General features: G+C 41.2%; 1 protein-coding gene across 1 annotated transcript in view; it reads left to right on the forward strand.

Moving 5' to 3' along the window:
- The window catches only part of CSNK2A2 (casein kinase 2, alpha prime polypeptide), an 81,361-nt gene that overhangs the window by 60,671 nt on the left and 3,015 nt on the right, over nt 1-17,675 (forward strand). The window contains exons 6-12 of the mRNA XM_006878918.1: nt 6,027-6,086; nt 10,463-10,546; nt 11,298-11,408; nt 11,644-11,745; nt 12,218-12,318; nt 13,169-13,317; nt 14,774-14,867. Of these exons, the coding sequence (XP_006878980.1) occupies nt 6,027-6,086; nt 10,463-10,546; nt 11,298-11,408; nt 11,644-11,745; nt 12,218-12,318; nt 13,169-13,317; nt 14,774-14,850 (684 nt within the window). The 3' untranslated portion in view covers nt 14,851-14,867. The remainder of the gene's footprint in view (nt 1-6,026; nt 6,087-10,462; nt 10,547-11,297; nt 11,409-11,643; nt 11,746-12,217; nt 12,319-13,168; nt 13,318-14,773; nt 14,868-17,675) is intronic.

Genomic DNA, 17,675 nt, shown 5'->3' on the forward strand with positions numbered 1-17,675 from the left:
AGAGGAGAAAGAAAAAATCAAAATGGATGATAGAAGAGACTCGGAAAATTATAGTAGAGTGTCAAGAAGCTAAAACAGGGAAAATATGCTGAAGTAAAAGAGCTGCACAAAATATTTCAAGGGCAGCCCAGGAAGACAAAGCAAAGTATTATAATAGAATGTGCAGAGAACTGGAATACGAGAGTAAAAGAGAAGAACTTGCTCTGTGTTTCTCAAGCTGAGAGAACTAGAAAACAAATTTAAGGCTCATGTCACCATCTTGAAAGATGCTATGGGCAATATATTGAAAGACCCAGAAAGCATCAGAAGAAGATGGAGGAAATGCACAGAATCTAAAAGAAGGATTTCTGGAAGTACCATATGATCTGGAGCCAGCGGTAATTTAGGATGAAGTGAAGACTGTGTTGAAGGAATTGGCAAAGTAAGGCCCCGGGAATCAATGGGATATCAGTTGATGTGTTTCAGTTTAACAGATGCAGCCCTGGATGTGCTCACCGGTCTATGCTAGCAAATTTGGAGGATAGCTTGTTTGGCCAGCCGATTGGAAGAGGTCTATATTTGTTCGCATTCCCGAGAAAAGTGATCCAGCTGACTAGGGAAACTGTTGAACAGTATCATTAATATTACATGCAAGCAAAATATGCTGAAGATAATTAAAAAATGGCTAGAATAGTATACAGACAGGGAACTGCCAGAAGTTCAAGCAGGATTTAGAAGAGGCTTTGGCACTGGGGATTCATTGCTTATGTCAGATGGATCCTGGCTGAAAGCGAAGAATACCAGAAGAATGTCTGTTTATGCTTTATTGACTATGCAGAGACATTTGTGTGGATCATAACACGTTATGGCTAACATTGAGAAGAATGGGAATCCCAGAGCACTTAATTTTACTCATGTGAAACCTAGACCCAGGAGCAAGGGAATAGTACATGATTTAAAATTAGTAAGAGAATGTGTCAGAGTTGTATTCTCTATCCGTACCTGTTCATTCAATCTGTGTGCTGAGCAAATTATTTAACAAGCTAGACTCTGAATAGAGGAATGTGGTATCAGAACCAGAGGGAAATTCATCAATAACCTGTTACGCAGAAAACAACTTTGCTTGCTGAAAGTGAGGACAACTTGAAGCATTTGTTCCAGAGGATCAGAAAATCCAGCCTTCAATATGGATTGCATCTCAGGAAAATAAAGATTCTTTGCTCTGGACTGATAGTCAACATGATAGATGGAGAAAAGATTGAGCAACTTCATTTCAAGTCAACTTCATTTCGCTTGAAACCACAATCAACACCCTTGGTAGCAGCAGTCAGGAAATCAAGAGGTGTAGTACACTGGGAAAGTCTGCAGTTAAGGACGTCTCCAAAGTATTGAGGAGTAATGGTGTCATTCTGAGCACTAAGGTACATCTGATTCAGGCCATAGTCTTTCCATTCACTTGATATGCATCAGAACTGGACAATGAACAAGGATGACAGAAGAATTGATGCCTTCGAGCTGTGGTGTTGGAAAGTGCAGCCAGAGGGCTCTTTGGAGGCAGAGATGATGCTTCGCCTCATACTTTGGGCATGTTGCTAGGAGGAGCTGTTCTTTGGAAAGGGACATGATGCTCAGAAAGATGGAGGGTCGGCGAAGGAGAGGAAGACCCTCGACCAGATGAATTGACAGGGTGACTGTCGAAATGGGCTCTAGTGTGTTAGGAGGTGAGAGGATGGCACAGGATAGGACAGGGGTCAGGTCTATTATTCTTGGGGTTGCTGTGGGTCATACTTGACAGAACCTGACAACAACGTGCAGTAGACTTCAGTGTGATGAAATGCCATTTATTGGAATTTGTCAAAGGTTACTTTGTGACCTTAGTACAAGTTCATGTTTTATAAATATTCTATTAATGCTTGAAAAGAGTTTTTAAAATATCATGGTGCAATACAAATTTTAATTTTAACCACTTGTAAGGACAATTTAGTGGCGTTAATCACGTTCATCATCTTGTGTACCCATTACCTTTAACAGAAACTGAGTTACCCCTTCAGCAATACGACATTTTCTTATAAAGAAGTTTGTTACATGTGTTAAATCAAGCTCACTAATTTTCTTTGAACCGTCTCTAGCCTTACTGATATTTCTTCTTGGTATTTAACTTAGATGTTGGTTTGGCCAGTGTCCTCATGAAATCATCAGAATATTTCAAAGCTATAATAAAAAACACTTGGTGATACTTACAACAACAAAAATAAAACAAACAAACAAAAAACACCCCAAAACATAAAAACAAGAAATTGCCAGTTTTTTTAAAATGAAGAGAAATATTAGAGAAAACTCCCAAGATTCTAAAAGATAATCAAGCTCTGAGGTTGAAAAAGTTTAGTTGCTTTTTAGTTTTGGGTGCCTCTAGAAGAGAAATAAAAATGAATATACATTTTTAAGTAAAGTATTTGATCTGGACATTTTGAAAGAGATTGGTGAGATCCTCTGAATACACTATATCCTGAGAAGATTGTTATTGATCCTTATAGAACTTCTAAATCGTTAACCTTAGTGGTTCAAGCTGAGATTTTGGAGTTCCAGGGAGCTCTGGTGGCCTAGTGGTACAGAGCTGTGCTACCATCCCAAAGGCTTCAAATCCACCACCTACTCCATGGGAGAAAGATGAGCAATCTCCTATGGTGCATTTACTGCCTCTGAAAACCTGCTGGAGAGTCAGCCCTTAGTCAGTTCCAGTTCAGCAGTAAGTAACAGCATTTAGTTCTGTTAGAGTTTGATGTTGAGAAGGGTATATTCACCGACGTCATTATTATTTCTTTGAGAAGCAGTGTTTACTGCTGTTAAAGGTCATTGACAGTATTGTCCTTTCTTTGTACGAGGCCAGGTGACAGTTTTGAGTGATAAAAGATACGTTCTCATCCCATACATTTCTAAAAATGTTGGCATTTGTTTTATTCTGGGTCCTGGGGGGGAAAAATAGGGTATAAGCTAGTAACTGTTGCATCAAATGTCTCGATCTCAAGTGAGTGCTTATTTTTCCTTTGATTCCTCTTCTTCACTTTTTTTTTTTTTTCTTGCGTGGGGCCACTGAGATTTCTGGACATAGTCTGACCTGTTGGACAGGGTATGTGTAAGCTACCTTTGTGGGTGAGAGTTTGTTGTGTTGGTTTCCACCTCTGGCTGGTGATTAGAAGTGCCTGGGAACTTTTTCCAGGTGGATGCATCCTGAATGAAAATTACTGGCAATTGGGGCCTTTGAACCTGCAAGTTACTGTGCTAGTGCTGACACACAGTAGAATCTGAAAACCTTTATAAGTGCACAACAGGAGTGAATCCCACCTGTGGACATCCTTTCTGGTGTTCATGGCTTTAGACATAGGAGGCTCTACACTGGTTAATCAAATATTGCCTGTCATTCTATTTATAGCTTCAGGGGTTCATGAAAATCTTTGGGAAATGGTTCAGAAATTCTCTACCTTTCAGAGTGATCCAAAAGCAGAAATTAAACCCTGTTTTTGGACATGCATATGTGTGTTGGGCTTTTTAGCTAAACTGGAATTGGCAGTTGGTTCTTTTGTGATGATCTCCTGAGAAGTATAGAGTTAATTTTTTTTTTAATCTCTTTATGAATATTGAAGTAACTGTTACTTCCTGGAAACATTTTTACTGTTGGTAGATTAATTAAGACTGTTCTCAGGATAACTGGCTAAGAAGAATTAATAGAAAATATGATTCTTGTGAAATAATCCCTTTCTGTTTTGTTAGGAACTTTTGGAACGTCTCTTTTCTTAGACGAGTATTGACTGTGACATAAATGTTGGAGGGCTGCATTCAGAAATACCGAGTCCAAAATTGGCGATTCTTAGTAGCCACAGTTTCTCGTCTTGTATGTCTGCCCCAGTACAGAGCTGGAGGAGAAAAAGAATTGTGAAGGAGTTCAAGCTTTCCTGAGCAGAAGTGGTGGCATGTTAGTGCCACAGGGGTTGATGAGTTCTCCCCCAAACAGGGCCATCCTCTCACGGGAACCATTCTACATCACCCTAGTATCCTGGCCTGTACGTTCTCATTCTCTGCAATGCCCTGAACTAGCATCTATTTGAGGTTGATGAAATCATACATTCTTATTAATCTGAAAAAGAATTAACTTTTACCTAAAGTAGGGAGTTAAAGAAAGATTACAAGTCCTAATGGTTTTTTCTTTTTTTAAAAGATTTGTTATTTTGTGTGTGTACCGTCAAATTGGATCTGACTGGTACAGGAGGAGATTGCCCCTCCTTCTCCAGTAGAGCATCGGTGGATTCAAACCATGTACCTCTGGGAATGCAGTGCAGTTTCTTGCCACTAGGCCACCAGAGCTCCCTGTCCTAATGTTATTTAAAAACATTAAATTTTATTCTTAGTAAATGGTCTCCTAAATATAGTCTTTTTTGCACACTGAACATATTTATATGGCTTGTAAGTGCGTATCATTCTTGCAGCTGCAAACAGCTATGTGGTTTTATTCCCACTAATTTTACTCAGATGATACTCAGATGATAGCACATTAAATACACTGTAGCTCTGGCAGCTTAGTGGTGAGGAATTGTGCTCCACCCCATAAGCTGCTATTGTTGTTGTTGTTATGTCCCATCAAGTCACCTGCGACTCATAGCAACCCTGTGTACAGCAGCCTCAAACCCTGCTCTATCCTATGCCATTCTTTTGTTTTAGTATTTTGTATTATTCTAATTTATTTACAAAGTTTGAATACATTGTTTTTCCACAAAAGATCCTTCCCATTTCCCTTTACCTCACCCACCCATCGAATTGTGCAACCCTGTGATTAACACCCTAAACCCCCCATTTCCACCCCCTACCCTTCCGCCTTGGATCCTCATACTTCTACAATAATGGTTTTATACAGTATTTATCCTTGTGGGACTGAGTTAGTTCACTCAACATAATGCTCTCCAGTCCCTCCCAAGTTAGGTAGTAATTTACAAAATCACTGCTTCTGCATGCTGCGTAGTATTCCATTGTATGAATGTACCACAACGTCTCAATCCATTCGTTTGTGTTTGGACATTTGGGCTATTTCCATGTTCTTGCAATGTCCTGTGCTATTCTTATTATCTCTGAGACACGTACCCCCATGGTTCAAATCCTCCAGCTACTCTGTAGGAGAAACATGGACATGTGATTTACTGCCTCTGAAAACGTGCCGGAGGGTCAGCGGTGGGTCTGTTCCAACTCGACAGTACTGAACAGAAACAGCATGTTTCTTGGAGAGCCAGGATTGCTTTTATTAATTAGTAGTATGTGGCCTGATCATGTTTCAAAGCTGATAGTACAGTTTCTAGCAAGTGATCCTTGATGCATAAATGATTTCCTCCTTCTTCAAAATTTAAATTTCCATAATCCTAGTGGATCTTTGGATGGTCAGTTATGAATTACTGCCTGTTCTTCCCCCTTTCCCCCTTTCAAACCTAGCCTATTTGAAGGAGGGTAGATTTTGAGGAAGTTCCTTTCCATCTTCAAATGTTGTAATCTGTCGTTTTCCTCCTGTTTTTTTTTTCCACAAGCAGCCTGTCTTGCCCCTGTCTTACCATGTCAACCAATGAAGTTCTTCAGAGGCCGACTACCCACTCAGCACTCAGTTTATAGGGGGTGTTGCAGTGAGTTTAGTTTGAGTATGTTGTTAAAAATAAGGACAGTGAAGCAACTTGGATTTCATTCCTCTTCATAATGGTATAGTTGTGAGTGTAAAACATGTATAAAACATATTAAATAACCTGTTTTTAAAAGATCCAGGTTGGCCTATGTTTTTCTCCTTTGGAGCCTTCTCCAACTCCACCTTATTTTTCCTCCTCTCCCCAAAATTGAAGTATAAAGTCTTCATCTTTAATGTTTGATCCCATTTGTTCCATTTGAGGTAATAGATGATGGATTCCCCCCCCCCATGACTTTTAAGCAATTAAGTAAATTTACAGAAAATGGGCCACCATTTGGGGTGACAGTATACAATGAGACTAAATTAACTTTATGCTTTCTGTAATCTGTTCCAGCAACTCTACCAGATCCTGACAGACTTTGATATCCGGTTTTATATGTATGAACTACTTAAAGTAAGTGACATTTATAAACAGTGAATTTATTCAAACTTGTTTATCACAGGAGAACTTTTTGAGAGGACAGCGAACCTAAGCCCTGGGGCTTAATCATACTTTTTTTTTTTAAACTTCATTTGACGCTTCTAGTCTGGCATTTTTACTTGGAGACTTTCCAGTGGAACTCAGAAGACCAAGCCTCAGGGTACCCAAGGCCGTAAGACTTGCCTCATCATTGTCCTTGTGCCCCGTGGGTTTTCTCTTTCCTGCTTAATTACTGCTTGGTGTTAAATAGTTAACGGAGCTTTGATGGCATAGTCTGGAATGAATTGCAGTGATGCCCAGAGGCTGCACATCTCCTGTGGCTCACATCCACCACTGGCTCCTTGAGAGAAAGATGGCCTATCTCCACCCACTGCCGTTTCCCTCCAAAATCTGGGGGAGAGTTGCTGTGAGCTGCAAAGACTCAATAGCAGTGAGTCTGAGGGGGTTTTGTGAGATACTTTTCACTTAAAAAGTTCTCCCAAACTTAATGACATTTTTAAATTGATTTCTTGTTTGTAATTCTGTGGATTGCTTGGGTGGTTCCTTTTGCCTGGGTCAACTCACCTGGGGCTTGATATCCATAATGGCCTCAGTCTCATGGCTGAGGCCTCAGCGGAGATACTGACTATGAATCTTGTTTTAGGTGTCTTTCCATGGTGGCTTCAGTTACTAACAGCAAGAGGAGGGCAGACCTCAGTGTATAAGCACCTGCTTATGTCATTTATGCATTGATCAGAGGAGGGCATGTGGTCAAGCTTAGCCTCAAGACAGGTAGACTCCCCCTCATGACGGAGAGCATCACAGTCTCACAGCAGATTTCATCACCAGTGTTGTTAAAGTCATTCTACCTCCTCTCCCCCCGCACCCCACCCGCCCAGTCCTTGCCGTTAACTCTGACATGCAAGGAGAAGTGCTCAGTGGACCCTCGAGGAGACTTACTTGTTAAAAGCTTTATGGACTTTTGAAGCATTGCTTATTAGATATTACTGATGGAAGAATGATCAAGTCTGCCTTGGGTCACTGCGAGCTGAAATAAACTCAGTGGCATCTAACAACCGCCAAACAAAATTCCAGAAGTTTGTGAACTAGACAATCTCTTGAAAGCTATCAACTCTCAAAATAAAAGCAAGTGTAGGCAAGCTCTGGTGGCCTAATGGCAAGAAGCTGCGCTGCAATCCCAGAGGTGCGTGGTGCTGGAAAAGGAGGGACAGTATCCTCCTGTACCAGTCAGATTTGATTTGATGGTACACACACACACACAATAATAATAAATTTAAAAATAAATGCATGTGTAGACATAGATATACAGGAAATTATAGGGGCTGGATTGTAGATCTCAGGTTACAAACCTTTGAGATAAGGTAAAATGTGACTAGGATATTGGTATTATTGACACAAACTAAAGATAGAGTTGTGATGAAATTGTCAACACTTGGTTGAAGGAAAAACCAAGATGAATTAAGGAGAAATTGACTTTTGAGGAACTGGGTCTGAACTTAGTGTTTTCTGTAAACAAATGCATGATCCACTTGTCCATAATGAGAGTCAAGGCAGTGGGTTTAAGGATTCCCTCTCCTGTTTGTGTCTATAAGAACAGGAAGAGGAAGATTATAAAGCCTGCATTACACGTTCCTCAGGCTGGCATTTACAATCTTGTGAATTGTTGGGCTAACATCTTTTTTGGAGCTTCTTCCCAGAGAACCCTGTGTTCCCTCCATGAGAGCAGCAGTCCAAATTTAACAGTTGTAGTAATTAAGCAAGATATTGAGGTTTTAGATGGTGTATAAGGAAAGATGTATAACCTAGTGCAATTGTTCTTACGTCACAGAAAGACATCCAGAAAGTACGGATCTTCTCAGGCTGGTCAGTCGAATGGCCCTCACTCCTCTTCCCTCTTTGTCCTATTTTCTTGAGGTAGTAACTCTGTAAGAGCATATTCCTTCTGCTAATAAGCTGTTGATTCCCATTTGATACTTGAACAGCTTTTTTCATGCTTAATGGTCAGAGACTAGATTTTCCCAAAGGAATTTGAAAAGGTCAAATTCCAAGAGAAGTATGGGCTAATCAGTTGGCAAAAGAATACATTACTGTATTTGTTCAGGCTTTGTTTTCAACAGGTATTGTTGACATAATTAATATATTATTTTGGACAAAGAAAGGCAAAAAAAGAGACTCAATAGATTTCTCTACTGAAAATGGAGGTGGGAAGGGAAGGAGGAAGATTTCCCTTCAGATAAACCATAGGAGAAACTGAGGCAGGGCTGGGGACTGACTGCTCAGTGACTTTAGGGGTTTGTGGCAGATTCTGACCTGACTGGGAGAAATCTGTCCTGGAGTCCTAGTTCCCTAACGTATTGCCATGGAGCCACTTTGGATTCTAGCTACAACTGTTATAAAACAGAATGGCGGCGGGGGGCGGGGGGACACGACACAGAAATCATAAACTGCAATAGAACTTAGGTAAACTGACACAATCTTAAGAATGTAGGATTTTTGAGGTTTTAATTTTGTTTTAAATACGCGAAACTTCTCCTAAATCTGTGTAGACCATACTGGCCAATAGAGTAGCCCCCACCCACAGGTTGGCTGTTGAAGTCGATGTAAATTGCCATTGTCATACAAGACACATTTCAAATGCTTAATGGCCTCATGATGCTAGTAGCAGCTACAATAATAGAAAATGCAAACTGATACCATGTCTGTCATTATTGAAAATTCTGTCAGGAAGAGCAGATAAAGAATATTATAAACTCCTCAAACAATTCTCTTATTCTCTTCTTTACCTCATTGCATTTCTTTTTTAAAAAAATTTTTTTTTATTATTTATATGTGTGTGTGTACCGTCAGATCAGATCTGACTGGTACAGGAGATTGTTCCTCCTTCTCCAGCAGAGCATCTGGTGGATTTGAACCGTACCTCATTGTATTTCTGTGACCATAATTTTAGTTTTGCTTGTTCTCGACTAGAAATGACTTCATGCACCATATATTCTTCTGTATCTGGGGAGAACAAAATTTGTTGTATAGCAAGAAGCACTTATTCCTGGAATGCAGAAGCCTAGGACTCACTCTGTAGCATATACTTTCCCTCCCATAGTGAAGATGTCTAGTGTAACATTCTTCCAGCTCTGCTGCTCTGGTTCCTAGCTGGGTTAACCCCTAACCCCTGCCCCACCTCCCCCGAACATTTGGCAGTGTTGGCAACAATTTTTTGATCATCACAACTAGGGAAGGTGCTGCTGTATTACTGGTCGAACTGTGAATTAGTGCAATCACTTTGTGAAACAGCAGTTTCATCAAAGTTAAAATAAACCAATCACCCAGCATTTCCACTCTTAGCAGTGTCCCTGAGAGAATGAAAGTGTATGTTCCTTCAAAGGCTTACACACAAATGTTCATAGCAGCATCATTTGTAGTTGCCACAAATAACTAGTGGCCAGGGTTTGACTGGTACATTCATACAGTGGACTACCGCAAAGCCAAAAGGTTACAGGGATGAATCTCAGAACCATGGTGAGTGAAGAAAGCCATGCAAAGCACTCAGTGTTGGATTATTCCATTTATGTAAGTGTTCTGAAAGGAGAAACCATAGCAAGAGGCAGTGGAACAGCGACTGCAGTAAACGGCCTAGCAGAGGTTGGGAGTGAAGACTGAAGGCGCAGATAACCTAGAGGAAAGGTTTAGAGTGACGAAGAGTTCTAAAACTGCATTGTGATGATTGGACAGGGCTCAATACTAAGTCATTGGCTTGTACATTTAAAAAACCTAGTGTCAGCTGTCTATCAGGTAATGAATATTGAGACACCATGAGGCTTGTCTAAAAGACAAGCCATGCTGGAAGAGTTATTTGGGTATCATTGTTTTATGTGGGCGTGTCCCTTTGAATAACTATAAGAAGTGACTTATATGAATGAAAAAATACTGTTTTTAAAACAAAAACTGAAAGAAAAATAAATTACTAGAATGAGATACCCACATCTGGTTTTAAACATGTAAATTAGTCTGACAAATTACAGTGATATTAACTCAAAGTAAGCAATAAATTGCTCCTAGCTACAAGTAGGAGAAGAATGCTTTAAGAAGTGTATGACCTCCCTCTATACCCTCTTTTTAAAGAATCTTCACCATGAGCCTTGATGTCGCCAGCATTAGCCCACTTTCTCTTAGCTGTTGATTGTCATGTGTATAGAGTAAGGGGTACCTTCTGATCTGTGTGGTTATTTTTTCCCCCTCCATTAACTTCTGTAAGCTGCCCCATGAGTGTCACAAAGAAAAATATCAAGACTGTGCTTGGGTTGGGCGGTGGTAGAGGGTTGACTTCTATTTCTCCATGCTTTCTTCCCTCCTAGGCTCTGGATTACTGCCACAGCAAGGGAATCATGCACAGAGATGTGAAGCCTCACAATGTCATGATAGACCACCAACAGAAAAAGGTACCGCTGCAGCCAAGCAGCAGCAAGACAGACATGCGCCACTGCCTAGGGCTCTCACAGTCCTGTGTGCTGTTTTGTTTAGACAACCTAATACAGTTATGCTACCAGTGTCCAAATGCTAGATTCTACTTTGTGTAAGCATATAGTACACGAGGAAAGTAGGTGATGGACCCTAACTGTAGTCACATGTTAATTTGGTCATGGTTTTCTGAAGGGCCTCAAGAAAGAAACTACAGCTGATGGTTTCTGCTTCATTTCTTAATGACCTTCAGACCAATCTGCCTGGCCTTAAAAGTACACTTGAATCCCTCCTATTTTCAGTATCCAACTCTGATTGGTGAGTAAATGAATCAGCTAGTCTTAGATTAATTAAAAACTAGAGCAGTGCTTCAGTCCTGGAGTGGGGCATATGTCCCTGCCTTTGCGTTTATTATACTTAGAGCTTATAGTGAATATTCTTACTAGCGGGAGAATGTGTTGCACATGTAAAATATATGGAGGCAATAAAAAAGACTCAACTGCCTTGATGGAGAGAATGAAAAGCCAGGGCTTTTTTAAAAAGTCTTTTTAATGGCAAATAAGATACTTAGTGTTCTGTTTATGCAAGTGCTAAAAGTAATGTTTTAGCCAGTGTACCTGGCAGTATTTCCAGTATGACAGTGATTGTGATCTCCTGTAATTCGGCTTTGTTCTGTGGCACAGGCCTCTAGAGACACCCCTTTCGTGTGCTTTATTTCTGTTATTTTTGTAGTTGCGACTGATAGACTGGGGTCTGGCCGAGTTCTATCATCCTGCTCAGGAGTACAATGTCCGCGTAGCCTCACGGTACTTCAAAGGGCCCGAGCTCCTCGTGGACTACCAGGTAGGATGCTTGGCCGTACCGTGGACTTCTGTTGGTTTGGTGTTTATTTAGTCGCTTTTGGTACATTTACATAAAACCCAGTCTTAATCCCACCCCAGTGTCCTTGCTTCAGACTTTTCTCTTTGTTTTGACTTTGAATTGTAAAATAAATGTAAAAGTCAAATGAAGAGTAAATTTAGGAAAGAAAAAGTAGTTTCAAATGCCATGGACTGACTGGTTGTGTTCATTCCCTCAGATGTATGATTATAGCTTGGATATGTGGAGTTTAGGCTGCATGTTAGCAAGCATGATCTTTCGAAAGGAGCCCTTTTTCCATGGACAGGACAACTATGACCAGGTGAGTCGACATCATCTGGCTCCACCATGTGGAGGTGCATGTCACAGTTACATACATGGGTAGATGCAGTGTTCTTGCATCACTCAGTAGCTGCATATACATCTTATTTCAAGGAAACGTATCTCACAAGTTGATGGTTGTGAAAATACACAGACAGTGATACCAGTGCTCTTAATGCACAGCTTACATAGTGTGACTGGTGCAGTCTAAGACTGTAGAGTCTGGTCTTGGCTGGCAGTGCCCCTGTAATCATCAGCTCACAGAAGATGTCATCAAGTTTCATTCTTCTAAACGCAGTTTGGAAGTTTAGATTCTTGTAAACTTTTTGGCTTTGAGTCTGCCTGTCTCATCTAGCCTGTGATCAGAATCTGGGACGGAGTGGGGAGGTCGCCTGCTGGCTTTGGGGGAGCATCGTCTCGGGCTGTAGTGAGTTCTGTGCCCAGTGATTTGGTCAGTTTGTTTTGTGTTACAGCTTGTTCGCATTGCCAAGGTGCTGGGTACAGATGAACTGTATGGTTATCTGAAGAAGTATCACATAGACCTAGATCCACACTTCAACGATATCCTGGGACAGTAAGTAAGAGGGCAGGAAAGGGGGCTTTAAGTTACTGTTTTTCACAAGGGAAAAGTTAGCCAAAGCCACTTCATAGAACTCTTTCCCCTTTCATATAAGTTCAAGATTGAAATAGCCTTTTTCCTCTCACGTGGATTGATTTTTTTTTTTCTTAAGGCCAACCTAGAAACACAACAAACACCAAAAAAACAGCAAAGTTGAGATGCCAAGGCTTTGTTTTCATGTGTCTTCTGATAAGTGTATTTCTTAGAGAAACTTTATATTAGAAAATGGAGAATAATAAAGTCACAATGTTGGAAAAGGTTTACTGACACAACACATGTTAAGTTAATGGTGATTTAAAAAGCTGGAATTCTGCACTGAAGAAGAGATTGAATAGTTTCATTTTGTGCTGTGTAATGTTTCTATAAAGTTTCTATAAGCAAATTTGTAAAATCCTGAATTAACACTGAAAAATGATAAAATGATAGACACTGATTTTCAGAGAGAGTTTTATGGTACCTGCAGTTTCCTGCAGGTGGCTTTTTTCAAACCTGGTGACCAATAAAAAGCTAAAGTGGTCTCCAAACTTCACACAGAATTAGCTAAAAGCTCTGGAAAGACTCCACAGTTCCCCAATCCGGTATTGTCATTAATTCTGTTTATCAATCAAATATTATTTTGTTTTGGGATGCTTTGTGATCTGAGTTGGGGTGAGGGTGAAGTGAGTACCAAGAAGAGTAAGATTTGGTCCCCACTTCAGTAATCTTCTAGTCAGTATTTTTTCAGTTTTGTCAGCTGGAGCCCAAATAGGTAAAGATTCCTGTTGACCTTAGTCCCAGAACACTGATGCTTAGCTTTTCTCCTCAGACATTCAAGGAAACGCTGGGAGAACTTCATCCACAGTGAGAACAGGCACCTTGTCAGCCCCGAGGCCCTAGATCTTCTGGACAAACTTCTGCGATACGACCATCAACAGAGACTGACTGCCAAAGAGGCCATGGAGCACCCATACTTTTGTGAGTCTCCAGCAGCTGTCTTCTAAGGGTGGGCTTTAGAAAGGGGGATGTCGCCTGTCCTTTTTCACTGAAGCCAATCCAGAGAAGTCTAGGCATTTAAATCAGGTCTTCTTGGAATTTGGTCTTGTTATTTCTAGGCCATCAGAACAACTCTGAAGGTAGATCTTTTGGTCCTTGAAGGTGTTTACTGCTTTACCAGCTGAATTCTCTTGAGTCTTATCTGTTTGGCCATCCCTGTTGCATTGTGTAAAGAGATCTCAAGTATCATGGATTTATTCTCCAATAGATCTATATTTATGTGGAAGCCGGTGTGTGTGGGGTGGAATTCCAAATAAGAGGCATTTGAGATCTCACTAAAATCTTAACTGAATTACTGTCTTAGGGCTCATATTCCATTGGTGTGAAACTGCTTATTCTGCGTGCAGAGAGCTCTTATTCGAGCCTGTTCCACCCAGGTCATTGAGGAAAGCAGAGAACTCAACAGACGACATCCACTGCCCCTGCATTAGTGCTGACTCACAGTGATTCTGTGGGGTGGAGTAGAACTGTCTGTTTTTTGAGGCTGTAAAGAAACCTTTACAGAAGAGAACTGACTGCCTTTTCTGAATCAAGTTGAAAGTATTTAACCATTAAAATCCTTACTGAGCAGTGTGCAGTCTTTCCTTCCTACTTTCCTTGGAGGGTTAATTCTAGCCAGAGTTCATCCTTAGTGCTCTTGAATCTCCATTTGTTGTTGCTCTTGATGGTCTGACCTTATGTGCAACAGAGAAGACACTGCCTGGTCTGCCCTGTCCTCACAGTTGTTGGCGTTTTTAGTCCCGTGTTACAGCTATTAGGTCACGCCACCTGATGGAAGGTTTCCTTGTTTTCCCCGGCTGTCTACCCATAAACAGATGTAAAGGTTTGTCCATCATTTCTTTACCTCAGTCAGATGTAACTCAGATGTTCATTGCCTAGCACCAAGAGTTATTTTCCACCTTGAGTTAGACTGAATCAAGGACATTAGTAGTAGATATTTGTGATTGGTCTTTGTTTTCTGTTTATTTCATACTTCATTAAAAATTTTTTCTAAGTTACTGTCTGTAAAAATGTAGATCTATTAATAGCCCTGTTTTTTAAGATGCTTTTTATTATACATGCCAGATTAAAACATAAGAAGATGACTAAATATTTGGGACAATGGGAAGGTAGGGCTTCCATGCTTATTTGCCATAGATCTTGCTGTTGAATATGCATTCTGGAAGAGAAGAGTCGCCCAGGTCATGTTCTTCTTCTTACGTGACCTTAGTTCTTGTGACAAGGATTTCTCTTTTACCCCTTGCCTTACCAACCCAGGCTTTCTTGGCAGTCTGTATGTCTGTCTCTCATGGTGGATGATGCGTGGGGAGGGGAATGGTAGTGACGTTCTGTCCTCCTTGAACCAGCTTTAGCTGACCTTCGCCCTGTTCTCTTGCAGACCCTGTGGTGAAGGAGCAGTCACAGCCTTGCGCAGATAACGCTGTGCTCTCCAGTGGCCTCACGGCAGCACGATGAAGACGGGAGAGTGATGGGTAATGCGGCATTGATGCTTGCCAATAAAACCAACCAACCAAAACACAAACCTTGAAGGAAATCTACAGTGTGATAAAAAGAAATTCTAATCATTCCTTCTAAATGCAAAGAAGAGAGTAAAGATCTAAAAGTCAAAAAGAAACAAGAAACTCCCCAGTACTAGTCTACAGGGAGCTGCAGTGTGGCAGCGTGACGATGCACATAGTTCAGAAACGGAGAGAACTCTCCCTTTGGAATGCATGGGAGATGAGAGACTCGGAGTTGTTGTACATTTATCTTTATTTAACAGGAGACCGCTGTTGAATTAACCCGTTCGGTCAACAAGCTCTGAATATCTGACTTCCTATCTATTCCATTGTGGTCTGGGTTTCCTTTGGTGAGATTCAGGCTCAAGTTTTAGCAAAATGTCAGCAGTTTATCCTGACACACCAGCCTCATTTATGAAAAGGAGATATTAAAACAGTGACAGTATTTCTTCTTTCTTTTTTTTTTAAACTCTTTTACAAATTCATGTTTTATGTATTTTTTTATGACATGAGCTCTCCAGAAAATGTACCTCATCCTTGCAGTTTTCCTCCAAGTGTAGTCATTTGAGAGCAGACTGCAATCACTTCCTTAAAAGAACCCTCTCCAATGTCAGGTGGCCTCACTGTAGACCTCGGGTACCATGGACAGGTCCATCAGTCTCATTGGATGCTGTGTGTAGAGCGCGGAGCTCACTGTAACCTTTGTTGATTTGCCTAACCATAAAATCTTCCTGCTTTTTGTTGTTGGTGGTGTTCAGTGCCCTCCTCCTTCCCCTCCCCCTTTTTTTGGGGGGGTGGTGAGTCTTGGGGCAAACTCGCCATTCTCCACACATCTCTGTATGCCTATCTTCCTTAATGTACCTCTCTGAAACAAAGTGTTCACAATCATAAGTAGAGCTGGAAAGTCAGTCTTCAGGCAGGTTGAGGAGGGAGAGAAATGTGCTATTAAATTTTATTCAAAAAAGACATTGGGGTAAAGATGGGAGCTCCTTTACCCTTTTTGTCCCTATGAGAGAAGTGAATTCCCACTACAATCAGGCTCATCTGTATTTTTAAGCTCCGATATGTTTGTTACACATGAATGTGATGGGGGAAATAAGTCTTTTTTGTGTGTGCATGTACTTGAGTGACACGGGCCAGACTACCCAGTGATGCAAGCAACTGAGCGGAAAGTAATATATAAGGAGCTTGGGTGAAGAGGTCAAGCAAGTATTAAAGTTTTGGATCCATTGTGCAAACATGTACATTGGCAAAGAAAGCTAGATTTGGGATTTTAAAAAAAAAAGATGGTGCTGGTTTCATGTGGGGGTCTTGGCACCATCATGATTTGCAGGTAGTCAGTCCCTGTAAGCCCAGCTGCCGCTCGGAGTTTGCTGCAGAACTCTGCTGTAACTGGGGACTTGACAAAGCCAGGCTAGAGCACGAGGTGGCTACCACCACATCACACTTTAGAATTTCTTTATTGACTATTTAATAATGCCATACATTTTTATAAAGTTAGACTGTTTGTTTGAAACATCTGTTTACATTCCATAATCCAATAAAATCATATTGGTATTGCTAGCAGGTCCTATTTCTAAATGTAGATTCTTTTGTTTTTTTTGGTCTATGGGAACTTCAGAAGCAAACGCTTTGTCTTTAGAGAACTGAGTTTACAGGTTAGAAAATAAAAGAAGATCCCAAAGTCAGGAAATGGATTTGGTTAAGATTCTCACACCAGTACTGCCCGCTCACATTGTGTATTTGTTAGACCTAAAAATAAAAAACAAGACAGAGATCTCGGCAGAACCTCCATCAGTGGGTGAGGCAGCACAGCTTCGGTGGTTCACATTGCCAGAGGCGCCTGGGCTACTGCTGCTGCTAAAGGTGGTCCTGAACTGTTGTTCCTGTCAGGGAGACACGCCACTGGGTCTGCCTGCCTCCCTCTCATCTCCTTAATCACCTGCTGGTCTGGTCCCATCTTTCCTTTTCTTCTTTTCATTTTAACTGCCTGTCCGAACCAGGCAGAAGGATCCTCCTGCTGGAGAGTATGATGAAGCAGTAAGCAGTTTCTTTCCCTTGGCTCCCCCAGAAGCAGTGAAAGTAGACGGAGAGGAGTTAGCTGGTCCACTTGGCTTCTGGCTCTTGTGCTCTTAATTTACTGTAAGCAGTTCACCTGCCTGTCCTGGGGCTGTAACTGCAGCCGGGACATGGGAGTCATTCTCCTTTTCTACACGCAGTTTACTTTTCTAGCATCTGTTTACCACTCCTCATGCCTTAGACTTTGACCACAGCTGGGTGTGAAAAGCCCTCTCCCTCCTGAGTCTGGCCTTGACACCTCAACTTACTGGCTCTTTTTTCCCCAAACTGGAGCTTCCAAAACTGGTGTGTGCCCAAAAGTACCTAGCACCCGTGTGAGTGAGGAGCACCCCAGGCCTCTGGGTGAGGAGTTGGTCCAGGAGCGCTCCTACAGAGGCGAGTGAGGGAGGGGACGTGCGTGTAGCTGGCGTCTGTTTAAGTTATGGTGGGTTAACCACCCAATACCCTTTTTAGTTAGCATATTTTTTCAGCTCATCTCAATTTTTCATTAGAAATTTTGTTTGCTTCTTTTACCTTATAACAGGTTAAAAGTGCCTATGATAGGACTTAATTCTTTCTTAAAGAAAAGCAAAAAAAAAAACTGGGGAACAGGGTAGTGTTACACTATCATCTCAGGTACTGCCTATGTTCAAGAACATAGACCTGGTGTGGTGAAAACAAAAGGGTCCTATGCCAAAAACAGCTCGCTGTTTGCTAGTTTAT

The sequence above is a fragment of the Elephantulus edwardii genome, unplaced genomic scaffold (assembly GCF_000299155.1).
Source record: "Elephantulus edwardii isolate Elephantulus edwardi_28Jun2011 unplaced genomic scaffold, EleEdw1.0 scaffold00001, whole genome shotgun sequence".
In the NCBI taxonomy this organism is placed as follows: Eukaryota; Metazoa; Chordata; class Mammalia; order Macroscelidea; family Macroscelididae; genus Elephantulus; species Elephantulus edwardii.